The 19,897-nt window shown below is 61.8% G+C and overlaps 2 protein-coding genes across 3 annotated transcripts; both read right to left on the bottom strand.

The window, feature by feature from the left end:
* Positions 1-6,900: 6,900 nt before the first annotated feature.
* Positions 6,901-8,260, bottom strand: GP1BB (glycoprotein Ib platelet subunit beta). The gene is made up of 2 exons (XM_046025690.1): positions 8,008-8,260; positions 6,901-7,746 (listed from the first exon to the last, which is right to left on the bottom strand). The coding sequence occupies exons 1-2, from the start codon at positions 8,258-8,260 to the stop codon at positions 7,142-7,144; spliced, it is 858 nt and encodes a 285-aa protein (XP_045881646.1). The 3' UTR covers positions 6,901-7,141.
* An 18-nt stretch (positions 8,261-8,278) lies between these two features.
* On the bottom strand, positions 8,279-17,121 carry SEPTIN5 (septin 5). 2 transcript variants are annotated; one of them, XM_046025689.1, is made up of 12 exons: positions 16,971-17,121; positions 16,824-16,834; positions 12,222-12,318; positions 12,027-12,113; positions 11,652-11,775; positions 11,430-11,564; positions 11,133-11,250; positions 10,911-11,012; positions 10,027-10,123; positions 9,793-9,928; positions 9,434-9,536; positions 8,279-9,322 (listed from the first exon to the last, which is right to left on the bottom strand). In XM_046025689.1, the coding sequence occupies exons 1-12, from the start codon at positions 17,011-17,013 to the stop codon at positions 9,266-9,268; spliced, it is 1,110 nt and encodes a 369-aa protein (XP_045881645.1). In that variant the 5' UTR covers positions 17,014-17,121; the 3' UTR covers positions 8,279-9,265. The 2 variants fall into 2 exon arrangements, with proteins under 2 accessions (XP_045881645.1, XP_045881644.1); XM_046025688.1 differs by lacking the exons at positions 16,824-16,834; positions 16,971-17,121 and adding an exon at positions 12,963-13,740.
* Between the last annotated feature and the right edge of the window lie 2,776 nt (positions 17,122-19,897).

Raw genomic sequence — 19,897 nt, 5'->3', positions numbered from 1 at the left:
CCCGTGAGACAGTTCCAGGCTCAAGGCTCTACCGGTGCTGACCAAAGTCACCTGCTGGCTGGGACCAATCCCGGTGCAGCCCCCCAAGTGCCTGAAGGTGTGGGGGTGGGAGGTCGGGACTGCGGGCCGTGATCCAGGGAGCACTTGGAGGATTCTGGGATGACTCCGTGGACCCGTAATGGCGTCTCTGAAGTCTGGGATTCAGGAACTTTGTGGAACTAGGCTGCGGGTCAGCCTTAGCTGACAATATCCTTCCATGGATGGTATGGGGACACGCTCTAGCCACTCATCCTGCTGGTCTTGCCATGAGAGAGTCAGTAGTGTGGCCCCCCCAGGAAGATTCCTGGAACCGTGGATCCCCAGTGCAGGGAGAAGGGGCTGACCGGTGTCCTGGAAACCACTGTGGCAGAATCACGGTATCCCAAATGCAGACAGAGAGCATCACTCACCTCCACACTGGGGACCCCCAGAGGCAGAGCAGGCACCTGGAAAGCCGACCAGAGACCTCTAAGGACAGAGACCCACCAAACAGGGACTTCAGACCAGGGATCCCCAGAACAGAGACCCCCATACAGCAGACCCCTACACCAGAAATTCCCATAGCAGGGATCCACTGAGAAGAAACCTATAGAGCAGGAGCTGCTGATAAAGGATAAAGGATTATCAGCAGAGAGATATATAAAATAAGGGACCCCCCACCCTAGAGCAAGGGGTACTCAGATGAAACATTTTGTGCCAGGAGAGACCCAGAGTTCCCCAAAACAAGTCTGTCCCCACTTTTCCCATAAAGAGAACCAATGGTCTCCCCCACTCCCCCTTTTCGTGAACATCTCAGGATGGTGGTCATGTCCACGGGCTCTGGCTTGGCTCTGGGTCTGTGTCGCTGGTGCTGTCCCGGGGTCAGGGGGGCCCAGGCTGCACTCCTACAGGAGATGAGGCAATCTGGACACGGTGAGCACCTTCAGTGGGCACACAGGGTCGCAGGCAGGCGTGTTTGGACAGGCGGCTGTCAGGGGCGCCTGCCCCTCCCCAGCCCTGCCCTGACAGAAGCCCTTCCCTCGGTATCTGCAAAGACTCGCGGGAATCCCTCAAGAGCATCTTTAAATAAACAAAGCACAGAGAAAAGTGAGCTCCTAAATACAAGTCACAGCAACACAGATTTCCACGCGGATGCACGGCCAAGTGTGGCCTTTAGGCCTTCCGAGGGCACCTCCTCAAAGCCCTGCTCAGGCCTGAGAGTGCTTCAGGGGCCGAGGGTACAACCCCCTGGTGATGCCCAGGCTGCCCCCGGAACTTCACCCCCATCTCCCCAGACCCCCGGCTCCAGGCTGCAGCCTCCCTCTTGGGGATGGGCCTACCAGGCCTATCCACATGAAGGAGGTAAAAAGAAGTGGCTACCACGGGGACCCTCTACTTCCCCTGGGGTCTGTACACCACACCCCAGCATCCCCATCAGGCAAAGTTTGAAGGACTCCCCCCATCAGCCTCTCATAATTCTGAAAGTTCCTTTACCTCACTGGGAACACAGTGACCTTGTGGGGATGATTTCAGGGTCCCTTGTGCCTGGGACAGAGGCAGTACTGGGAGGGCGGGGGGGGGGGCAGGCAGGCTGGAGCCCTCCCCTTCCCCACTTCTTGCCACGTGAGGGTCCATCTGGTCTGGAGATCCTCCATTTGTCTGACGCAATTAAACAGGGGAGGTAAGCCCCCCCCCCCACCGCCCAGGACACCAGTAGTAGAAGGGGTGGAGAGAAGGGTGGGGGGCTTCTCCTGGGTGAAGTTTGGGGACCAAGAGATCTGCACCCCAAAGCCCTCCCCCACGCAGCCAGTGGCCTGCAGGCAGGGCTGCACACTGCTGGGAACAATACTTGAGAACCAATGAAGAACTGGGCGGGCAGCTCCCCCTGCACACTTGGGGGCCCATTGGCCATCTCCCTCCCACAGGCTGAGCCTAGTGCCCCTCTGGGCTCTGCACTCCCTGTACCTCAGCCTGAACATCGCCAGGAGTCCCCCCTTCCCAAACACACACACACACACACACACAGACACACACACACACACACGTCACTGCTTTTGATTTCCCAAGGCTGGGGCATTCAGGCTTGTACCTAGAGTTAGAGGATGGTTCCCCCCACCCCACCAGGGCTTCTTGGGCACCGAATTCCCAGAGCTCTGAAGGTAGTCACTGTCCTTGCTCTCGCTGCTCTTTGAGAGATTTCATAGTGGACATTTGTTTGCCCGTGTACAAGTGGTCTTATTTCTGCGACATGAGCCCTGAGCGGTGGTCAACTTGACGGTACCCCTGGAGCTGGAACTGGGAGCCTGGGCAGTGGGGTTCCTGAGCACACCCCACAGGTCTTGGGAGCACTCCCATGGGCTCTCTCAGGTTTTGCCCACTGAACACTGACTGCCCTGGGGGGTGTTCACACTCATGGAGTCCCCACCTTGTCCATCTCTCAGCACCCTTTGTCCAACTGGCCCTCAGCACCCTGTGGGGTTGGTGGTGACAGAAAAGCAGGACAAAAGAAGGGGCAGACAGTGCTTCCTCTGGGACAGAGCACATCCCCAGGAGGGCTTCTCTGGGGAGGACTGCTGATCCCCAGATCCTGCAGGGCCAGCCCAGGGGCTCTGCTGACAGGACAGGACGTCATTCCCCGAAAAGGTCTCCTGATGAGCACGGTGAGAGTGCGTTCCCTGGAGACAGCACTGGGTGTAGATGGTTCTGGGCATGTGATGGCCCTGGAGAAAACCAGAAATGGGCCTGGGGGATTCCCCCAGGGGCCGTTTAAGGAAGGAGGGACAAAACAGCTAAGGCCAGGCCCAGTCAACAGGCCCAGTGACCCCAAAGACCCCCCTCAGCTAAGAGGGGAATGCTTCCCGAGAGCCCCCTGCTGATTTATGGTTCTCCAGGGTGGACAGAGTTATGGCTGCTAAGGCCTTGCTCCCTCCCTCCTCCTCCTCCCCCTTGGGGGTCGGCTGGGGTGGGGTAGCTCTCAGCTGGTTTCCAGATGGGACTGGTGGAGGGGGCACCCGGGGGTGGGAGGCCAGACACCCTGAGCAAAGGGACCTGGCCCGTGTCAGCTGGCCAGGCCTAGCTGCCTTTGTCTCTCTCTGTGGTTGTCTCTCTGTCTCAGGCTCTGTCTCTGTCACATGCAGCCCCCCCACCCCCCTTCCCCAAGGCAGCCTGGGTGGGTGGGAGTGGGAGCCGGTGATTTATCACCTGCTGCCTGTCTTCCATCGGAAACGCCAGGGGTGGGCGCAGACGGTGCGGTGAGCTATGGGCCCCCAGGGCCCCGCCACCCACCCCAATGTTGTTGCTCTGTCTGGGCGGCGGGTGCGCCCCCCCACACAACGTGGCCAGAGCTTAGACCCCTCCAGACCTTCCCAGGGCCTCGTCCACGCGGGCCCCACTCAAGTCTCCGCCCAGTGAGGGGCCGCCCGCTCCCCAGGCTCCCCTTCAACTCCCTAGGATGGAAGGGGCCCATGGAAGACCCGCGCACACACACCCCCGCCCTCAGGTTGGTTGGGAGGCGGCGCCGCGTCTGTTCCACTCCCCTGGGGGAGCTCCCTCTACCGTCCCCATCGGGTATCCTCAGCAGAAGCAGCTAAGGCCAGCTCCTCACAGGAGCCCTCCACGCCCGCCACAGCAGCCTCTTCCAGCCCCGCCCCGGTGCACACAGCAGGGACTCAATAAGTGTTTACGGAGCAAACAGGCGGCGGGAGGGCGATTCGTGCACCTGGGATGACACCCCCTCCGCCTGGCGGAAGAGGTCCCTTATCTTCCCTGTTGACGGGCTGTCAGCGATCCGAGGGAGGGGAGGAGAGGGGAGCGGAGGGACGGGGAGGGGAGGAGAAGGGAGGGATGCAGAATTGGCTCGCTCACCCCTCCACGTCTGTTAGTGGCCGCTGGGCGCACCCTTCCCTGTTCCCATGGGGGTGGAGGGTGCGACCTATCAGTCGTCTCGACGTTCACGCCACCAGCCTGGGCAAACCCTCGAGGCCTCTCCTGGCCTCTGTTTCTCCGCGAACCCGGGTTGCCTGCCCAGTGCCCACCTCGGCCGCCTTGGCTGTTTCCGCAGACCGCGAGCGCCCTCTGGTGGCCTCACGGGGTCATGGCGGGTGAGAGGGAAACGATGCGGTTTGGGGCGGGAAGTTATCACCCACGCATTTCACAGGCAAGGATACGAAGGCTACTGGAGGGAGGTCACGGCTGTGTCTGCCCCAGGGATGCCGTCTGGCCCTTCTCGGGGGTGGGCAGTGGTGTGGTCAGAGGACCCTTGGGCTGCAGGGCAAAGGACCCGCCTGAATCAACCAGCCTGGGGACTAGAGGTGTGGGGGGATGGGTAGCACCTTGAGTTGTCACTGCCTTGTTCTCATCTGTAAGGAGTCTGAAGCCACAGAGAGGACCAGACTGTAAATGGGGAACAGAGCCTGGGGCAGGTATGTTGTCCATTAGATGGAGGACAACGGCTGGGGGGAAGGGCAGGATAGCCTGTTGAGCCAAGTGGTAGAGGTGTGCTCTCCTCCTTCCAGCACCTGCCCATTCAGGGGCGCTGAGCTGAGACCATCCTCTTCTCCACACTCCTTGGAAGCTGAGGCCCTAGGGTCAGTGCATGGAGGGTCAGCTTGGGGTCAGAAGTTGGGATGGGGGGGCTCCCAGGCGGCCTGGAAAAGGTTAGCCATTGAGGCCAGGCCAGCACCCTCTGTGCTCAGTATTTTGGCAGAAGCCAATCTAAATCATGTCCAGCTGGCAAAAAAAAAAAAAAAAAAAAAAAAAAAAAGGAAGAAACCATGGAATTCAGCTGCCGTATCTATCAGGGAGTAAGGAAGTTCTTCTTTAGGTCTGACCACATGGTGATGCCAGCCTCTTCCCTCCAACAGAGAAGCTCCAGCTGCTTTGGCTCCAGGCTCTCAGGGCTGTGTGCCCACTCTCTCAGCCAGACACTGGCCCAGAAGCCCTCAAGCTTGTGGGCAGTGGGCATTGGACCTGGGCTCTTACTGACCCTTCCTCATAGTTCCTGCTGGAGTCTTGGCTCACAGCCCAGGGGGGCCTCCTTCTTTTAGCTCAGGGTCATCTAGGACCTCCGGGTCATTTTCTCCTGGGCCCTGCATTTGCTCCCTGAAGGCCTCAGGGAGGAGGAAGAGAGGGGGAACCTAGGGGTCTGGTCTTAGCTCTGCTCCCAGTGCAGCTGTGGAGATAGCTCTGGCTCAGCTGGGGATCCCTCCCTGGCATCTGATTTCCTCCTCTGGAAAGTAAGGGGAACACTGTCTCCCTGTACCATGTTGGGAGTGAGTTAGGAGGTTGCTGTGTACATTGCTGTGACAATTACTACTTCTGACCCCTACCAGGGACTCTGAGTGTGCTGGGCCACCCCTGGGGGTTGGGAGGGTGGCAGTTCATTTGTACAAAAGGGGTCACCATCCCTGATGTGGTGATAAGGCCGGATGGACCATTGGGCAGTTGGCCACAGCCCACAATGGGCCGGATGGCCCGCACCTGCCCACAAAGGAGGGGGTGGCTCCTGGCTCATGTCTGACCGGCAGCCCCGAGATAGCATCAGCCCAACCGGAGGGTCATCCATCTTGTGCCACAAAGACTGGGACAAAGGCCGTGTCAGCGGCAGCCTCCCCGACCTGGTCAGTGGGGGCTGGAGCCTTCCTGTGCCAGGCACCCCGGGCCCAGGCCTGAGGCTTCTTGTTGGGGTCCATGGAGAGCAGCCTTCATTGTTTTTGTGGGCAGCCAGGTGGGGGCCACAGGGGGTGGGAGGTGGACTCCAGTAGTGAGGAGAGCATCAGGCCTCCTTTGGGCATCCCAGGCCCCTGGTTAGCAGCTTGTGCCTTGCTGGGGTAACCCTCCCAGGAGCCCCAGGTCCTGGCTGCTCAGCCCAGGGTTCAGGGACGAGGGCTGGTCTGGGCAATCAGGGAGACCCGCCTGTGGGAAGTGGCGGCCAGGTGCAGGACATGATCCCAGATACCGAGCAACCCCCTGGTACCCACTCACCCCCGCAGAGACCTGCCTCGGAGGCTGAGCTTCATAATTCAGATGCCCAGGGAGCCCCAGGGGGGCCATCAGACCGTCCTCACCACCTCAGACCCAGTCCTAGCCATCCTCAAAGCTGTTCACAGGTCATGGTCATTGCCACTCACACTCAGAACAGTCCTCAGAGCCTTTTCACGGTTCCTCATTGACCCCCCCAGATGCTGCCACTGCAAACATCCATTCTCTCTTTCTCCCAACTACAGTGTCCTGCAGGGCCCTCAATGTCCCCACTGTCTTCACTGCCCCATGTCCTCACTGTTGCTGCGTCCTCACCATTCCCATGGAGTCCTCACTGCACTCAGTGTCCTTGCTGTCCCTGTGTCCTCACTGTCCCTAGTGTCTTCACTGTCCCAAGTGTCCTGTCCTCAGTGTCCTCATTGTTCCCAGTGTCCCTGCTGTCCCCACTATCCACTGTCTTCACTGTCCTATCCTCAGTGTCCTCGTTGTCCCCAGTATCCTTGCTGTCCCTAGTGTCCTCATTCCCCAGTGTCCTCACTGTTTGCCCTGTCTTGTCTCCACAGTGTCTTCACTCCCCAAAGTGTCCTCACAGTGTCCTCACCGTTCCCACACTGCCCTCACTCCCCGCAGTGTCCTTACTCCCCTACAATGTGGTCACTGTCCGAGTTCTTCCGTGCTTTCCACTTGAACTTCTGTGAGAGTGAGTGGTCTGGGAGAGGTCACTCGCTGACCCGGTGTTTGGCTGGCAGTTATTCTGGGTGGGCCAAGAAGGGATGCGTCCCCTTGAGAAGCCTCCCAAGGCTGTTCCTGCGGTTTGCGGAGGGGAATTTCCGGGTGGCGGGGCACAGAGACCAGTCAGATAGGGAGAAGGGTTTATTCTGCTCTGGAGTTTGCCGTGCGGGACCTCGCCGGGGGCTGGACTGCAGCTTCTCCCCGTCCTTGACCTGCCTCGGCGGCCTGGGCTAACGGCGGGCACGCGGCGGTGGGGCGCGCGCTCGGTCCTGGGCCTGCAGGGGTTGGCGTGGTCTTGGAAATCGTGCCTAGGCGGAGGACGAGACTCGTCCCGGTCAGAGCGAGAGCCCCCCGGGATGGACTCTGTCGGGTCGGCGCGCCCGCGTCGCTCAGCGCTTCTCGGGGCATCCTCTCAGGACTCGCGGGCTCCCACGGGCTCCGCCACCAGCGGGGCGGTCAGCGATAACGGGTGCTTGGCGCGGGCGCGGGCGCGCAGCCGGCGCAGGCGGCACAGCAGCAGCAGCAGCAGCAGCGCGTGCAGTAGCCCGAGGCCGAGCAGCAGGAGCTGCGCCCCCAGCGCCCCCCGGCAGAGCGCGCCCCCGGCACAGGCGGCGCGCAGCTCGTCCTCCGCCAGGTAGGGCAGCAGGCGGCCGCGCAGAGCGGGGGGCGCGGCGCAGCGCAGGTCGCGGTAGGGCGCGCGCTCGGGTCGGCCGGCCAGCCAGGCGCGCAGCGGCACCAGGTGGCAATCGCAGCGCCAGGGGTTGGCCCCCAGGTGCGCGAGACGCAGGACGGGCAGCGCGTCCAGCAGTCCCGGCGGCAGTGCCGTCAGATTGTTGCCCGTCAGCACCAGTTCTGTCGTGTCCAGCGGGAAGGCGGCGGGCAGCGAGGCCCACGTCAGCCCGCGGCGCCCGCAATCCACGCGAGTCCCCGCGCAATCACACGGCGCGGGGCAGCCCGCGGCCAGGCGGCTGGGCGGCGCTAGCAGCAGGAGCAGCAGGCTCAGCGCCCCGCGCGGCCCTGGAAGGGAAGCGCCGTAGTGAGCCTGGAGGCCTGTGGGGCTCTTGGGCGAGTCCCTGTGCACCCCGGGACGCCGGGCCAGGGCCAGGCTCCAGCCCCACACGTCCCGAGAGTCTTGCCCGCAAGCTTCTCCACCCCCATCATCTCGTGCGCTGGCTAGAGGTCCCCTCTAATTCCCACCCAAATCTCCCTACCGCAGCGCCTCCCAGCCCGACTCTGCTCAAGGAGCGCAGCCGGGGCCCTGCCTGACCCCAGACTCACCGAAGCCCATGGCGAGAGGATGGTGACCCGACTTGCTCTGGACCGCGAAGCCTGGGCTGGAGAGCCAGGCGATAAGGCCGCCCCGCCCCTGCCAGGCCCCAGATTCCCCCACCAAACCGACCACAGCGCAGCCATCCGCCAGAAATAACCTGGAGGCCGAGGAGACAGGCGCTGTGGCCCCAGATAGAGCACTATCACCAGGGCCCGCAGGCCGCCAGGGCTTCCGCCCCCTCACAACCTCCCAGGGGCGCATGGATCACTCTGACATCGCTGCGACTTCACCAACATTGTTTTCCTGTCACCAGGACAGGACGTGGCATTCACAACTGAACAAAACTGGAGAATGGGGTTTGGGGGGAAGGTATCATGCTGGGGGTTGGGGGTTGGGAGAGGTGGGCTAGGGAACTCAGGGCAACAGTGCTGCTGGGGAGAAGGGACCTCCGGCCACAGGCAGGGAATGGCAGTCTAGGCAGGCATAGGGGGTTACTGGGTCACCCACCACCACCCACTACTCCTAGAGCCCTCAGGCCAGGCCACAGCCATGGGTGAGGAGTATGGGCGATTACAGGCGTCCCAGCCCCACCAGCCCCATGAAATCCTTGCCTGCAGCCAGCTGCCCTCCTTTGGTCTGGAGGGATCATGAGTGGTCCACCCACTGAGTTACCCGGTGAGGGGGTGAGGAGGTAAGGAAAGACCTGGCCCACCTCGGCACAAAGTGAGGTCTCAGCTTAAGCTGGGTGGCCCAAGGGAGTGGGCACAGGAGGGCTCCCGCATCCACTCTGTGGCACCGGGGTGGGGAACTAGGCCCGGGATGCTGGGGATCTGCTCCCCTCTTCTGCCTTGTTTTACCCACCCACCTGAGTAGGGCCCAGAGTTGGAGTTCATGGCCTTCTAGGGCAGGGGTAGATCTTAAAAGCCATGCCCCAACCTAGCAGCTTCTCCCCCAAGGCCACAGGGGGCCAGCTGTGGTGGGGGGGGCTGCTCTCAGGCCTCTTGGAAGCAGATACAAATGAGGGGAGGGCTGATGCTGAGAATAAATTAGGGTTGGCTGGGGGCTGTGACCCCGCGTCTCTGGGTCAGGTCAGGAACAGCTGGGAACAGTCCTGGTCTGGGTCACTCTGGGACTGGGGTTGTGCCCAGGTCTGTTGCAGCTCCAGATGATTCCAGGGTTGAGTCCAGGCCAGTCGGGGTCCAGGAATGGGAAGGGCCAGCCTGGAAACTGGCAGTCTATCCATGGCGATGTGGGGCTGGGCTGGGGTCACTGGTCCTGCATTTGCTGCTTCATTTTCTGCAGCATCTCCTGCATGCGCCTGAGCTGGATGGGGAGGCAGGAAGAGTGGAGGATGGAGTGAGAAACGAGGAGGAGGGGCCTGATCCCGCCCCGCCCCACCCCCACCCTCTGCTCCTCCCCTGGGGCCCTTGTCACCTCCTCATCCTTCATCCTGATGAGCTTTTCTGTCTCTGCGTCAGGCGTAGGCAGTGGCAGGATGGGGATGGGGCTTTCCATGCGGCTGTCCTGGGTCAGTTTGCTGTGGGGTAGACCAGTGGGCGGGAGTTTGTCTGACACCCAGCACTAGGACACTGAGCTCCCATTGGCTCTGGGAGGACAAGGTGCACGGTGGCGGGGGGTGGGGGGGGTGGGGGGGTGGGGGGTGGGGAGCAGCGCTATCAGGGAGCTAGGGCCAAGAGCAGGTATGGGTGGGCAGCAGGGACCAGCCCTCTGTTAGGGAAACGTGGCTGGGGGTCGTGGGGCGCATGATGCGGTCGGGGGTCAGGGCTGCGCACCTGGTCATCTGCTGGATGCAGTGAGCGCGATAGTTCTCATAGTGCACGTCGCATGTCACATCCTTGAGGTCATGCATGTGCGTGCGGATAAGCATGTTACGCAGCTTCACGAAGTCACAATGCGCCTGGTTTTCCACTGTGGGGCGGGAATGGGTAGCAGGGGTGGGTGCAGGCCCTGGTGGTGGTGGGGGGAGCCTTCCCACCCCCTCGGCGGTGTCCCACTCCTGAACTCACCCTCCACGATCCCCCAGGGGTACAGTCGCCCCCGGACCCGCTGCCCCTTGGCCTCCACCACTGTGTTGCTGCCGATAACCGCGAAGGGTGCACTCTCCTGGGGAGGGCAGGCACACGGGCTCACGCCCAGTTAGTGTGAGTGTGGGGTTAGCGGCTGAAGACGACCCTGGGCACACCGTACCTTGTTGGCACCTCCAGCATTACCAACAGGCTCTCCCCAAAGAGATCCTGGAGTTGCTCACCTCTTTTGGCTTCTCAGAAGCCAGAGCCTGGAACCACTTCTACCCCAGAGGCCCTTGCCAGGCGTGTGCCACCAGGCACATCGTCCCCTTCTGACACCACCCCCCATCAGGAACTGCTCCATCTAGCTACCTTTGCCATCCCTCTCCAGAGCTGAGCCCTGGCCTCCTGTTGATGATGCTGACTTTGGCTGGGGCCAAGAGGCCCACTCTGCTCCTGGCCCAGCGGCCGACTATCCTATGTTTTGTCTTGCCACTCTAGATCCTGGGTCACCCAAAGCTATACCCACCTTCTGGAGCTCAGAATTCTGGGGGCCAGGGCATGAGTAGGCCTGGGACCACAGGGCCTTGGGCCAGACCCTTCTGCTGGTGACCCCTTGGAAGAAGACTGAGGAGTAGGGTCAGCGTGGAGGCCTAGCCAGCACTGTGCCTTTGGGTCCTGGCAAGTGCCCCAGGACACATGAACCACATGGGGCCCAAACCACACAAGCCAGTGGGGACATGGGGGACTGTACCCACCCCAGCCCCAGGTAAAGGGGCTCTATTGCCCAGACAAAAGATTCCTGTCCACTGGGTTGGACCTGGTTGCTTGGCTCCATGTCAAATGACCTTTGGTTCCCTCCTCTGCCACCCCAGGCTGCTCACCTTCAGTTCCCGATCTTGCTGCTTAAAGTCCTCGTCCTCATCGGAGTCACACTCGGGGAACTGGTACACGTGGATGCCGAACTTGTCGATCTCCTCCCGGATCTGTGGCGGGGCAAGGGCTATTAGACCTGAGGCTGGCCCCGTACCCAGGGCCAGCCACGTTGGTACCCATGATCAGCACAGTGGCTGGTGTCCATCCCAGAGACCTAGTCCAAGGCTCACCCGCTCCTTCAGCTTCCGGATCTCGCCAGGGACCAGGCAGTCAGCTTTGGCGATGAGGGGCACAATGTTCACCTTCTCGTGCAGGGCCTTCATGAAACCCACATCCACAGGCCGCAGGCTGCAGAGAGTAGCCAGGGCTGGTAAGGGGTAGAGCGGGGGTGGTGGGGGGACCGGGGAGAGGCTGGGATGGGCTCAGGGTGGGCAGGCTTGTGAGTGCATGGCCAGGGGACAGGCAGTGGCCAGTAGAGCTGTGGGGCTCTGTGGAGGTGGGAGCCCGTTCCAAGGCCGCTCACGCACCCGTGGCCGAAAGGGGAGATGAAGTACAGACAGCAGTGCACGCGGTTGTCTTGGATGTTCTTGCGGTTGAGGCCGCTCTCGTCGCGGAAATACTGCTCAAACTGCTGGTCCACGTAGTCAGTGATGGGCTTCCAGCTGCAGGGGGACAGGAGGGTCTGTGAGGCCAGAGGGGAGGCTGGGCCAGCCTAGGCGGAAACTGTCCCCCCGCTGGGCTCTGCTCACCATTCCGAGTTGTTAACAGCATCCCCGAAGCCTGGCGTGTCCACAATGGTGAGCTTCAGCTTCACACCCTTCTCCTCGATGTCCACTGTATGCTTCAGGATCTCTACAGTCTGGCTGATGCGCTCTGCGGGGGTCGGGGCATGGTCTGGGGGGGTTATCTCTCCATCTCCCAGTCCCCACCCCCACTGGGCAGCCAGGACCCTTGTTCTCATTCATTCTCATATTTGCGCCTTAGCCTGACTGTGATCTGGGCCATTCCTCCTGGACCCTGAATAGGAGATCCATGCTGTGAGAAGGGAGGAGCAGGGTCCAGATCTGGGAGGGAACCCACTGAGGGGTCACACAGCAGGGGATGGGGAAGCAAGGCCCACTCACCCTCGGCACTGAGCAGCTTCCGATCCTTGTACAAGTCGGTCAGGAAGAGGCTGTGGACCAGTGTGGACTTCCCCAGGCCCGATTCACCTGCCAGCAGGGGTAGTGGAAGAGTCGGGTTAAGTTTGAGGCCTCTACGACAGAGCCTGGCTGGCTAATGGCCCAAGCCCCCCCTGCCTGGGAGTCCAGCCCACTCACCGGCCACCATGAGCGTGAAATCAAAGCCCTTCTTCACAGACTTCCGGTGCACCTGATTGGGCAGTGTGGCGAAGCCCACGTACTGCTTGTCGATATCCTGGGGGCCGGCAGGGCAGGTCAAGGGCATGTTGGAGTGCCGGGGTCAGTGATGCCCCATTCCCTACCTGGCTCAGACATGGAGGCAGCAGAGGGCAGAGTCCCCTGGGTGGGGAGTTTCAATGGCACAATGGGGTGAGGGCCTGTGGGCGAAGGTCTGGTGGTGGAAAGGCAGGTAAGAGGGTGGCAGGCATCCTTGCCCAGCCTCAGCGAGGGCTCTGCAGGGACCTGACAGTGTGTCTGTGTGTGTGGAGTTTAGGATGTCTGGCTGCGGCAGGCCCAGGCTGTGCCCTCCCTTGGGTGGTGGGAAGAGGGCGCCAGGACCAAGACCCCTCAGACACACCCAAGGTCCTTCACAGACCGGAGAAGACCCCTGGCCTCAATACTCACCGTCCTGAGTGTACCGGGGGTGGGAGGCCCCATTTGGCCTTTATCCAGCCGCGGGGGTGGCTGGCTGCTGCTACCGAGGCGGAGCAGGGGCTATTTATAGACAGCGGCACCGAGACTCCCCGGCCTGCGGGGTCCCAGTGCCCACCCCGGTGGGACCCTGGCCCTACCGGTCCCTGTCACGTCCCAGAGCCTCGGGACCGACCCTGGAGGGCGCGCACACGTTGACCCACATTCCACTCCCCTCTCCACACACACCTTGAGCCGCCTCTGGGCCTGGGTCCGCGGCGACAAGAGCTGCTCCACCAGGCGGTCCTGGGGCGCTGCCAGCGAGTCCATCGCGGCGTCGGCACCTCAGACCCGGTCAGGCCCCCGGGGGCTGGGCTTACAGGAGGGACTTACGCGCGGTACTGCCTTGAAGGCCGGTTCTCGCCCCCGTTTTACGGACGCGGGAAGTGAGGCCCAGAAAAGGGACGTGGCCCACCCGGGGTGCCGCCGACCCCGGAGGCCTTGCGTGCCATACCTGTGCCTCTGCCGACCACCCCGAGCCGCCCGCGGCGTCGCAGCCACAGGCAGGCCCCGCTCTCGCACCCGAACCAGAGGCGGGGCCTCGCCGGCGCTGGCGGGGGGTGGAGGGACAGGACCGCCCCACCCGTGCGGTCGCTGGGAAACAGTCGCCTGGAAATTGGGCCGCAGGCGGAGCCACCGGAAAGCTGCTGCGGAGGGCAGGGCCGAGCACAGGCGCGCAAAGGCGCGGGGGCGGAGTCCCGCTGTTGGACCTGAGGCCTCGGTCCCGGCGTCGCGACCACCCGAGTGGGCGGGTGGGGGAAGCCGGGGCCCACCCAAGGGCCCTGGGGGGCGCGGTCGTGGCCGGCCCGCGTCTGGGACCCCCCCAGGTGCAGCGCGGCTTCTGCCCGCCAGAGGGCGCCGGGGGTGGGGGAATCGCTCCCGGTACCAGGCTCACCCACGCGGGAACCGGCCCCCTCATTCCTTCTCTCCTCGCAGAATTGGCCCGGAAACCTCCTGGCGGTGTCACGGCGCCCCAACTACCCACAGCCACACCCCTCCCTGCACTGCTCCCTCCTTCCTCCCGTGTGTGTGTGTGTGTGTGTGTGTGTGTGTGTGTGTACATGCGTGCGCGCACGTGGGCAGGGGTGTTCTTGACTGGCATGGCCTCCCCAGACGCGTGGGAATTTGGAGGGGGCAGAGCCTACTTTCCCAGCCTGGACAACAATCCCCCCCAACCCGTCCTACACCCCCCACTCCCCCCATCCTGTTTGCAGAAGCTTAAAGCGGGGTATGGGGGTTAGTTAGAGCACTAGAGGCCTGCCCACCCTATCTCTGGAAACTTGGAAGCTGCAGCCAGCACTGGCCACAACTGCCCCCAGACCATTCCTGCGAGCAAAGGTGTGGGTGTATGTGGAGTAAACTTACCCCCTGCCAGTATGCGGCTCCCTCTGAGCTTCCTCGCTTGCTCTACCCACAGGACAAGGCCTGGGGGACTGGAGAGTTCCAGCTAGTGTAACTCTCACCTTCTGTGAGCACTCCAGGGACCACAGGCATCTCCTGAGCTACCAGACCCTTTCTCACCCTTTCCTCCAGGACCCCACCAGAATCTGAACCAGCCAGTGCCAGCTGGGCAGAGGGAGGTTTGGAAAGGAGCTGCAACACGAAAAGACATACTGCTTGGGCTGTGCGTCAGTGGGGAGAAGCCCCCCCCCCAGCTCTTCCCCACCCTGGGGGTCCCTTCTTGGCAACCCTGGTTGAGGGGCCTTTGTCCATCTGTCTAGGCTCATGATGCTGCTGTGGGGCCTGGCACCTGGGGAGGAGGGATGGGTCCACAGCTGGGAACAGGAGAGTCTTTCATGCAGAGGAGAGGAGGGGGGAAGCCACAGGGCACCTCCCTCAGCTCTCCCGAAGGGGCCCTCAGTCCTTGCCCTGACAGAGCCTCCAAACCGGCCCCAGGCTTCTGCCATGCTAACCTGCAGGAAGGCTCTGGCCCAAGTTCCACCCAGCCTCCACCAGCAGGCCCACTATAGACACAGCCCCTCAGCCTAGCCCCCACCCAGACAGGTTGGCATCTCAGGCTCAGGGCATCTCCAAGGTAGACACCCCTGGGTATGGGTCTCAGGCTGAGAAGGAACCTCAGCACCCCACAGCCCCATGGCCAATGGAGCTTGTTACTTTCAGATTACCTCGATTTCCCCATTGGTAAGGCAGAGCCTCTGGGGAGGCCCAAGTAGGAGGGTAAAAGTCTCACTCCCAGCTCCCAACCTGCCTGCCCCAACACCTGAACTCACCCCAATAGGGCCTGTGGACTCTCTGGGGGAGCTCCAAGAAAGGGACCCTGCCACCCCCTCTCTCTGGCCCATGAAGTACAACAAATACTCCTCAGGGCTTCCTGAGCCATAGACACAGCTGCGCCCACCTCCTCCTGGTGCCTGAGACTCTCGAGGCATTTCCATTCTTAGAATCACTGGAGTCAGCTCTGGAAGCAGCCGCCAGAGCCAACAGAGCACCATCGCTGCCTGAGAGCTGGTGGGGGTCAGAGGATGGGGGCAGAGGGCCACCAGAACTCCCCCCGGACCCTCTTTCCCAGCGCAGATAGACTAAGGCGCAGTAGTACCAATAGTGCTAACAGTGAAACTGCCACATGTTTCCAGCTCCCCCCAGATCCTCAGAGAGGCCGCCCCAACACCTGGCTCCCTGGCTTTGTTCCCGGGGCTCCCCCTTCCACCTGCATGGTGCCCTCTCTCTTGGGTCCTAGAGGATGGGTGAGGCTGCCTCCTAACTGACCTCATAGGATGGGCATACACAGGCCTGAAGGGGTTCATGCCTCTGCAGGAGGGGAGTCCCTGTGTGGTACTGGGCAGCAGCTGCCCAGTGACTCCAAGTGCCTGCAGGCCCCCGAAAAGGTGTGGCAGCTCATCTCCCAATCCTTGTCTCTTTCTTCCTCAAACAATAGCCTGGCAGCATGTGTCCCTGCATCTCAGGCATTGTCTGACCTGCCTTGAAAGGAAGGCAGCTCCTGGCTCCAGCTCCCTGAAGCAGCCCTTGCCAGCAGGGTGAGGTTAAAGGGCCCCTCCCCAAGAGCCTCACCTCTCCTGGGGTTGGGTGCGTCCCTGCCAAGAGACTGGGAGCTGGTAGCCGGTGACTCCTGGCTCTCACCCCACCTGCTGGGTCTCTCCCGGGGCTGCCACCGCACCCTGGGCCAGGACTCTAGGGTTCCACCCAGCATCTACCCACTGTGTAAATTCCTATCCCTGACGAGGGCAGCCAAGGCTACCGTGGGGGCAGAGTTGGGTCCAGAAAATCCCCCAAATGTGACTGAGCTCAAGCCAGACAGGCCCCAGCAGGGCTGCCCCAGAACCCCCTGCCCACCTGGTTACCCCACCCCTACCCCACTCTCAGGGTATCCCAGCTCTGTTGAACCCTCGCCTCTGCTGGGTTTCACAGTGGATGCCCAGATCAGCCTCCTGTCAGGCCCTGTGTTCCCATAGGACAGGGACCAGGCCAGCCCCTTTGGAAAGCCACAAGCCTATTTGTACCCACTAGGTTGGAAGACCGGTGCTGGACACAGGCATGACTCAGACCAGGCCCTGAAGGCTCCCAGTCTGGGGAGGAAGCCTGGCCACAGATCAGCCCACTCAAATTGGTGTGTGGGGAAGAAAAGGCAAAAGATGCACAAGAGTGGGGTGGGGCTGCTCAGGTTCTAGGTGCTGGCTGATGGACACAGACCCCTCCCCAAGCCTGTGGCCTGCTGTGTCTGTGCCGGCACTCAGGACCCCCAGCACGAGGCCCAAGGCCAGGTCAGGGAGGAGATGCTGGAGCTGGATCAGTGGAAGAGGGACACCCGGCCCATCCCCCCAGGCTGGGAGGGGCACCCATGCTGTAAGGGTCAAGGGCCAGGCCCCCAGCGGCCTAGCGCCCAATGCTCCCCTTTCTAGCCCCGCGCACGGTGGCACTGCCCCAGCTGACCATCGGTTATCTGTTATCGCGACACGGAGGGATGACGGCCGGCGGGGGCGGGGTCGCGCCTGGGCGCCGACAGCGTCGGTGCCACAATGGGTGACAGTAGGCCGGGGGCGGGGGGAGGAGGGGGCGGCGGCGCGCACGTACCTGCTTGTCCTCTGCAGGGTCGGGGTCGGGTTAGGGTCCGCGTCCCGGCAGGCGGGCGGAAGAGAGAGGAAAGACACCGTGAGAGGCAGGAGGGCGGGCGGTGGGGACAAAGGCGCGCGCGAGTGCGCGGGCAGGCGCCGGGCTCACCTGGGGTCGCCAGCTTGCTCTTGTACCGCAGGCCTGTGCTCATGGTGGCCGCCGGCGGGGGGGACGGGGCGGCGGCGGGCGCGCGGGCGGGGCGCGGCGATGAGCGGCGGAGGCCGAGGCCAGGCTGCGGGGTGACCGGCCCCTCCGCGCCGCCGCCGCCCGCCCCGCCCGCGCGCCCGCCAGCCAATCGGCGCCCGCCGCGCCCACGCGCGACCCGGCTCGGCCGGCGGGGGCGGGGACCCAGGCGCCCCCCAAAGGCCCAGAGCCAGCAGCCTCCCGGCTACGCCCTCGCCTCCAGCCGCCCGCCAGCGCCCCAAGAACCCGGCGACGCCCGCGCTGCCCCCGCCCACCGCGTGGCGGCTGCCCTACTCCCGCCCCACCTCGCGTCTCCCGTGCACAGGCCTGGACACCGCCTGCTTCGTTCTCCAGGGACCCCGGTCCTCGCCTCGGCCTCTGACCTAACCTCCGTGTGGCTCTAACATAACTCCTGCCCTCCCCCTCCCCCACCCCGGGTGCTACGGCCTCCTGCCAGCCCCTCCTCACCTCACCATGGACGTGGGAGATGCTGGCCAGGGGAGTCCTGCTCCTGGCCGCAGCGGGAAAGGTGATGGTCGCCGCATGGAAGGTCGGATGCCCGGCGCAGGGCCAGCGCCCCAGCTGCCCTCCTGCACTCAGCGCTGGGCACACCTGCTCTGGAAGGAGACATACTTGGGCAAGCTGCAAAGGCCAAGCCTCTGGACAGTGGTCCCTCCTCTCTTTTCCTGGCTTATTTTCTGGGATTATTTCTGAAGAGTGACTGAGCTGACATCTCCTGGAGATGTCTGACCTCCAGCATGCCTGCCTTCCCACTCTCCTCCCCAGCCCTGTACCCTCTGCTCTGCAGATCCACAGCCAGACCTGCCCCCCGCCGGGAGGAGGGGGCGCAGGGAGATTCCCAGACTTCTGTGCTAGAGGGCAGTTAGGGGGACTGAAGGCAGGGTCAGAGCCTGCACCCCATTTGCAGATGAGGAAGCTGAGGTCCCAGACCTTTGCTGACTTAGCAGGATTCCAAGCATGAGTGCCTCCTGTCTTCTGTTACTATCACACTCCCAAGCTTCCCTGAAATGCCGCCAAGTGGCACATCTGGAACATTCAGTCCCATAGAAAGAGACAGCTTGGCCTGTGGTCACCATCTCCCTTGGCCAGGGCCCCCTTAGAAGGAGATGGCTGCTGCACCTTCTACACGCAGGAAACCTTCCTTTCTCCCCAGCCCCTTGTGTGCCCCTTGGTTGGTCCACTGGTCCATGGGCTCCTCCATCTCTGAATCCCCGGCACCTAGCACAGAGCTCTTTGCCCAGTAAATGAAAAAACCATCATTGTTCTGCCAGATTCTGTGGCAAAAGCCCATTTCCCCTCTACTGGAACACCCACCTGCTCCAGAACTTGACCCGTGTGGAGACACTCCACCGATCTGAACCCTCATCCAAAGCCTCAGGGCCAGATGTGCTTGGAATTCAGAATTTGTCATATATCTTGTACATTACATGAGATCTCATTGGAACCTGTGACTACACCTCATAAACACATTAAGGCATTTGTAGTGAACCGTGGCCATTCAGACAAACTGGAATAAGCAAAGGCCATAATACAGAGCTGCACATCAGCTCAAGGCTGGCTTTATTACAGAATTTTGGACACCTTTAAGTTTCAGAGCTTTGGGGGAATTTGGAATTTTGGATAAAGGAATGGGATGGGGAGGGGGCACTCCAAGTGATAGGACTTCTGAGGCTTCATTAGCTCTGACAGGCTCAGTGGAAACCCCATCTTAGGGGGCGTGGAGCTTTGCAAAAATGGCTCAGTTGGTGAAAACTGACACTTGGACATTTAGCATGAACTGACCCATACAAGCCTGGGCTTGTGGGTACAAAGGAGGAGGCGGGAACCTGTCCTTCGAAGGGCCCCCTTGGGGCTCCAGACGGCCCTGGGCCAGGCCTTGAGGGGAGTGGGCTGCAGGTCAAGGGCATAGCTCAGGCAGAGGGTGGGAGGTGCCCATGTAGAAGAATCATGGGCTTTGCAACAGTTCTGGAGCTGGGAGACAACAAGGACAAGGTGTACTCCATAAACATGTCTTAAGGTAAGTGCACTCCAAAAGCGTCCATGCAGAAATGCTGCGGGGTTGGGGACCAGTGTCTTAGGTCTGGAGTAGAGCTGTGGAGCAGTGTGCAGCTGATGGAAAGGAGACCAGACCCATTCCCTGGAAGCAAAAGGTGTCGAGAGAAGGCCTGGGTCAATGCCTTCTGTGAAATGCCTACCAGAAGCTGCCGGCCTGGAAGGGGGATGGGGAGGTTTCACTCATTGGTCTGGGTCCTGTGGTCACCCAGGACCGAGTCCAGCAGATAGCCCCAAACAGACATACTGGAGCTGTCCCCTGTCTAGTTGAGAGACCCCAGGGTGGCCGTACCCATTGACTGACAGGCAGAATATCTGCCTGGGACATTTCAGAGGCCAGGACTGGAAGGTGCTGGTGGGGTGTGCCTCCAGTTCTCCTAGGTGGGACAGCATAAATCTTTCTTCCCTTTCTCTAGCCTGGATACAGCCAATGGGAGGGCCCGAGTGAAACCCTCACCCAGCTCCTGCTGATCAATCAATGCAGCCCTGAGGGGATGGGTGACATGGGAGGGGGCGGGAGTAACAGGGGCTGGCTTGGACCCACTGCGTTAACCTAGGTAAGGGGCTGTGGCCTTGCTGAGTAGGCTCTGAGCCTGTTTCCCCAACAGGCGGAAAAAGTGCTGGCTGTGGTTCAAAGAGAAGTAAATAAGACACTCCTGGGTGGGGGAAAATGCTACTTTTTAATTCATAAGGAAAAGAAGTTAATGAGTGAAAAAATAAGTTACATCCAGAAAAATCTGTTCAACCAACTTGGGCTACAAATAGCTTGATGCTTTCCA

This window comes from Meles meles, chromosome 12 (genome assembly GCF_922984935.1).
Source record: "Meles meles chromosome 12, mMelMel3.1 paternal haplotype, whole genome shotgun sequence".
Taxonomy (NCBI): Eukaryota; Metazoa; Chordata; class Mammalia; order Carnivora; family Mustelidae; genus Meles; species Meles meles.
Note: the sequence above shows the minus strand (reverse complement) of the source record. Positions and strands in the feature narration are given on the sequence as shown.

Coding starts and splice junctions, on each gene's coding strand:
- GP1BB (XM_046025690.1), bottom strand. CDS start 8,260: ATGCGCCCCTGGGAGGTTGTGAGGGGGCGGAAGCCCTGGCGGCCTGCG. Junction 7,747..8,007: donor TCCTCTCGCCATGGGCTTCG/GTGAGTCTGGGG, acceptor CTTCCCTTCCAG/GGCCGCGCGGGGCGCTGAGC.
- SEPTIN5 (XM_046025688.1), bottom strand. CDS start 13,043: ATGGACTCGCTGGCAGCGCCCCAGGACCGCCTGGTGGAGCAGCTCTTG. Junction 11,565..11,651: donor GCTGTTAACAACTCGGAATG/GTGAGCAGAGCC, acceptor GTCCCCCTGCAG/CTGGAAGCCCATCACTGACT. Junction 9,537..9,792: donor TGCATCCAGCAGATGACCAG/GTGCGCAGCCCT, acceptor TCTACCCCACAG/CAAACTGACCCAGGACAGCC.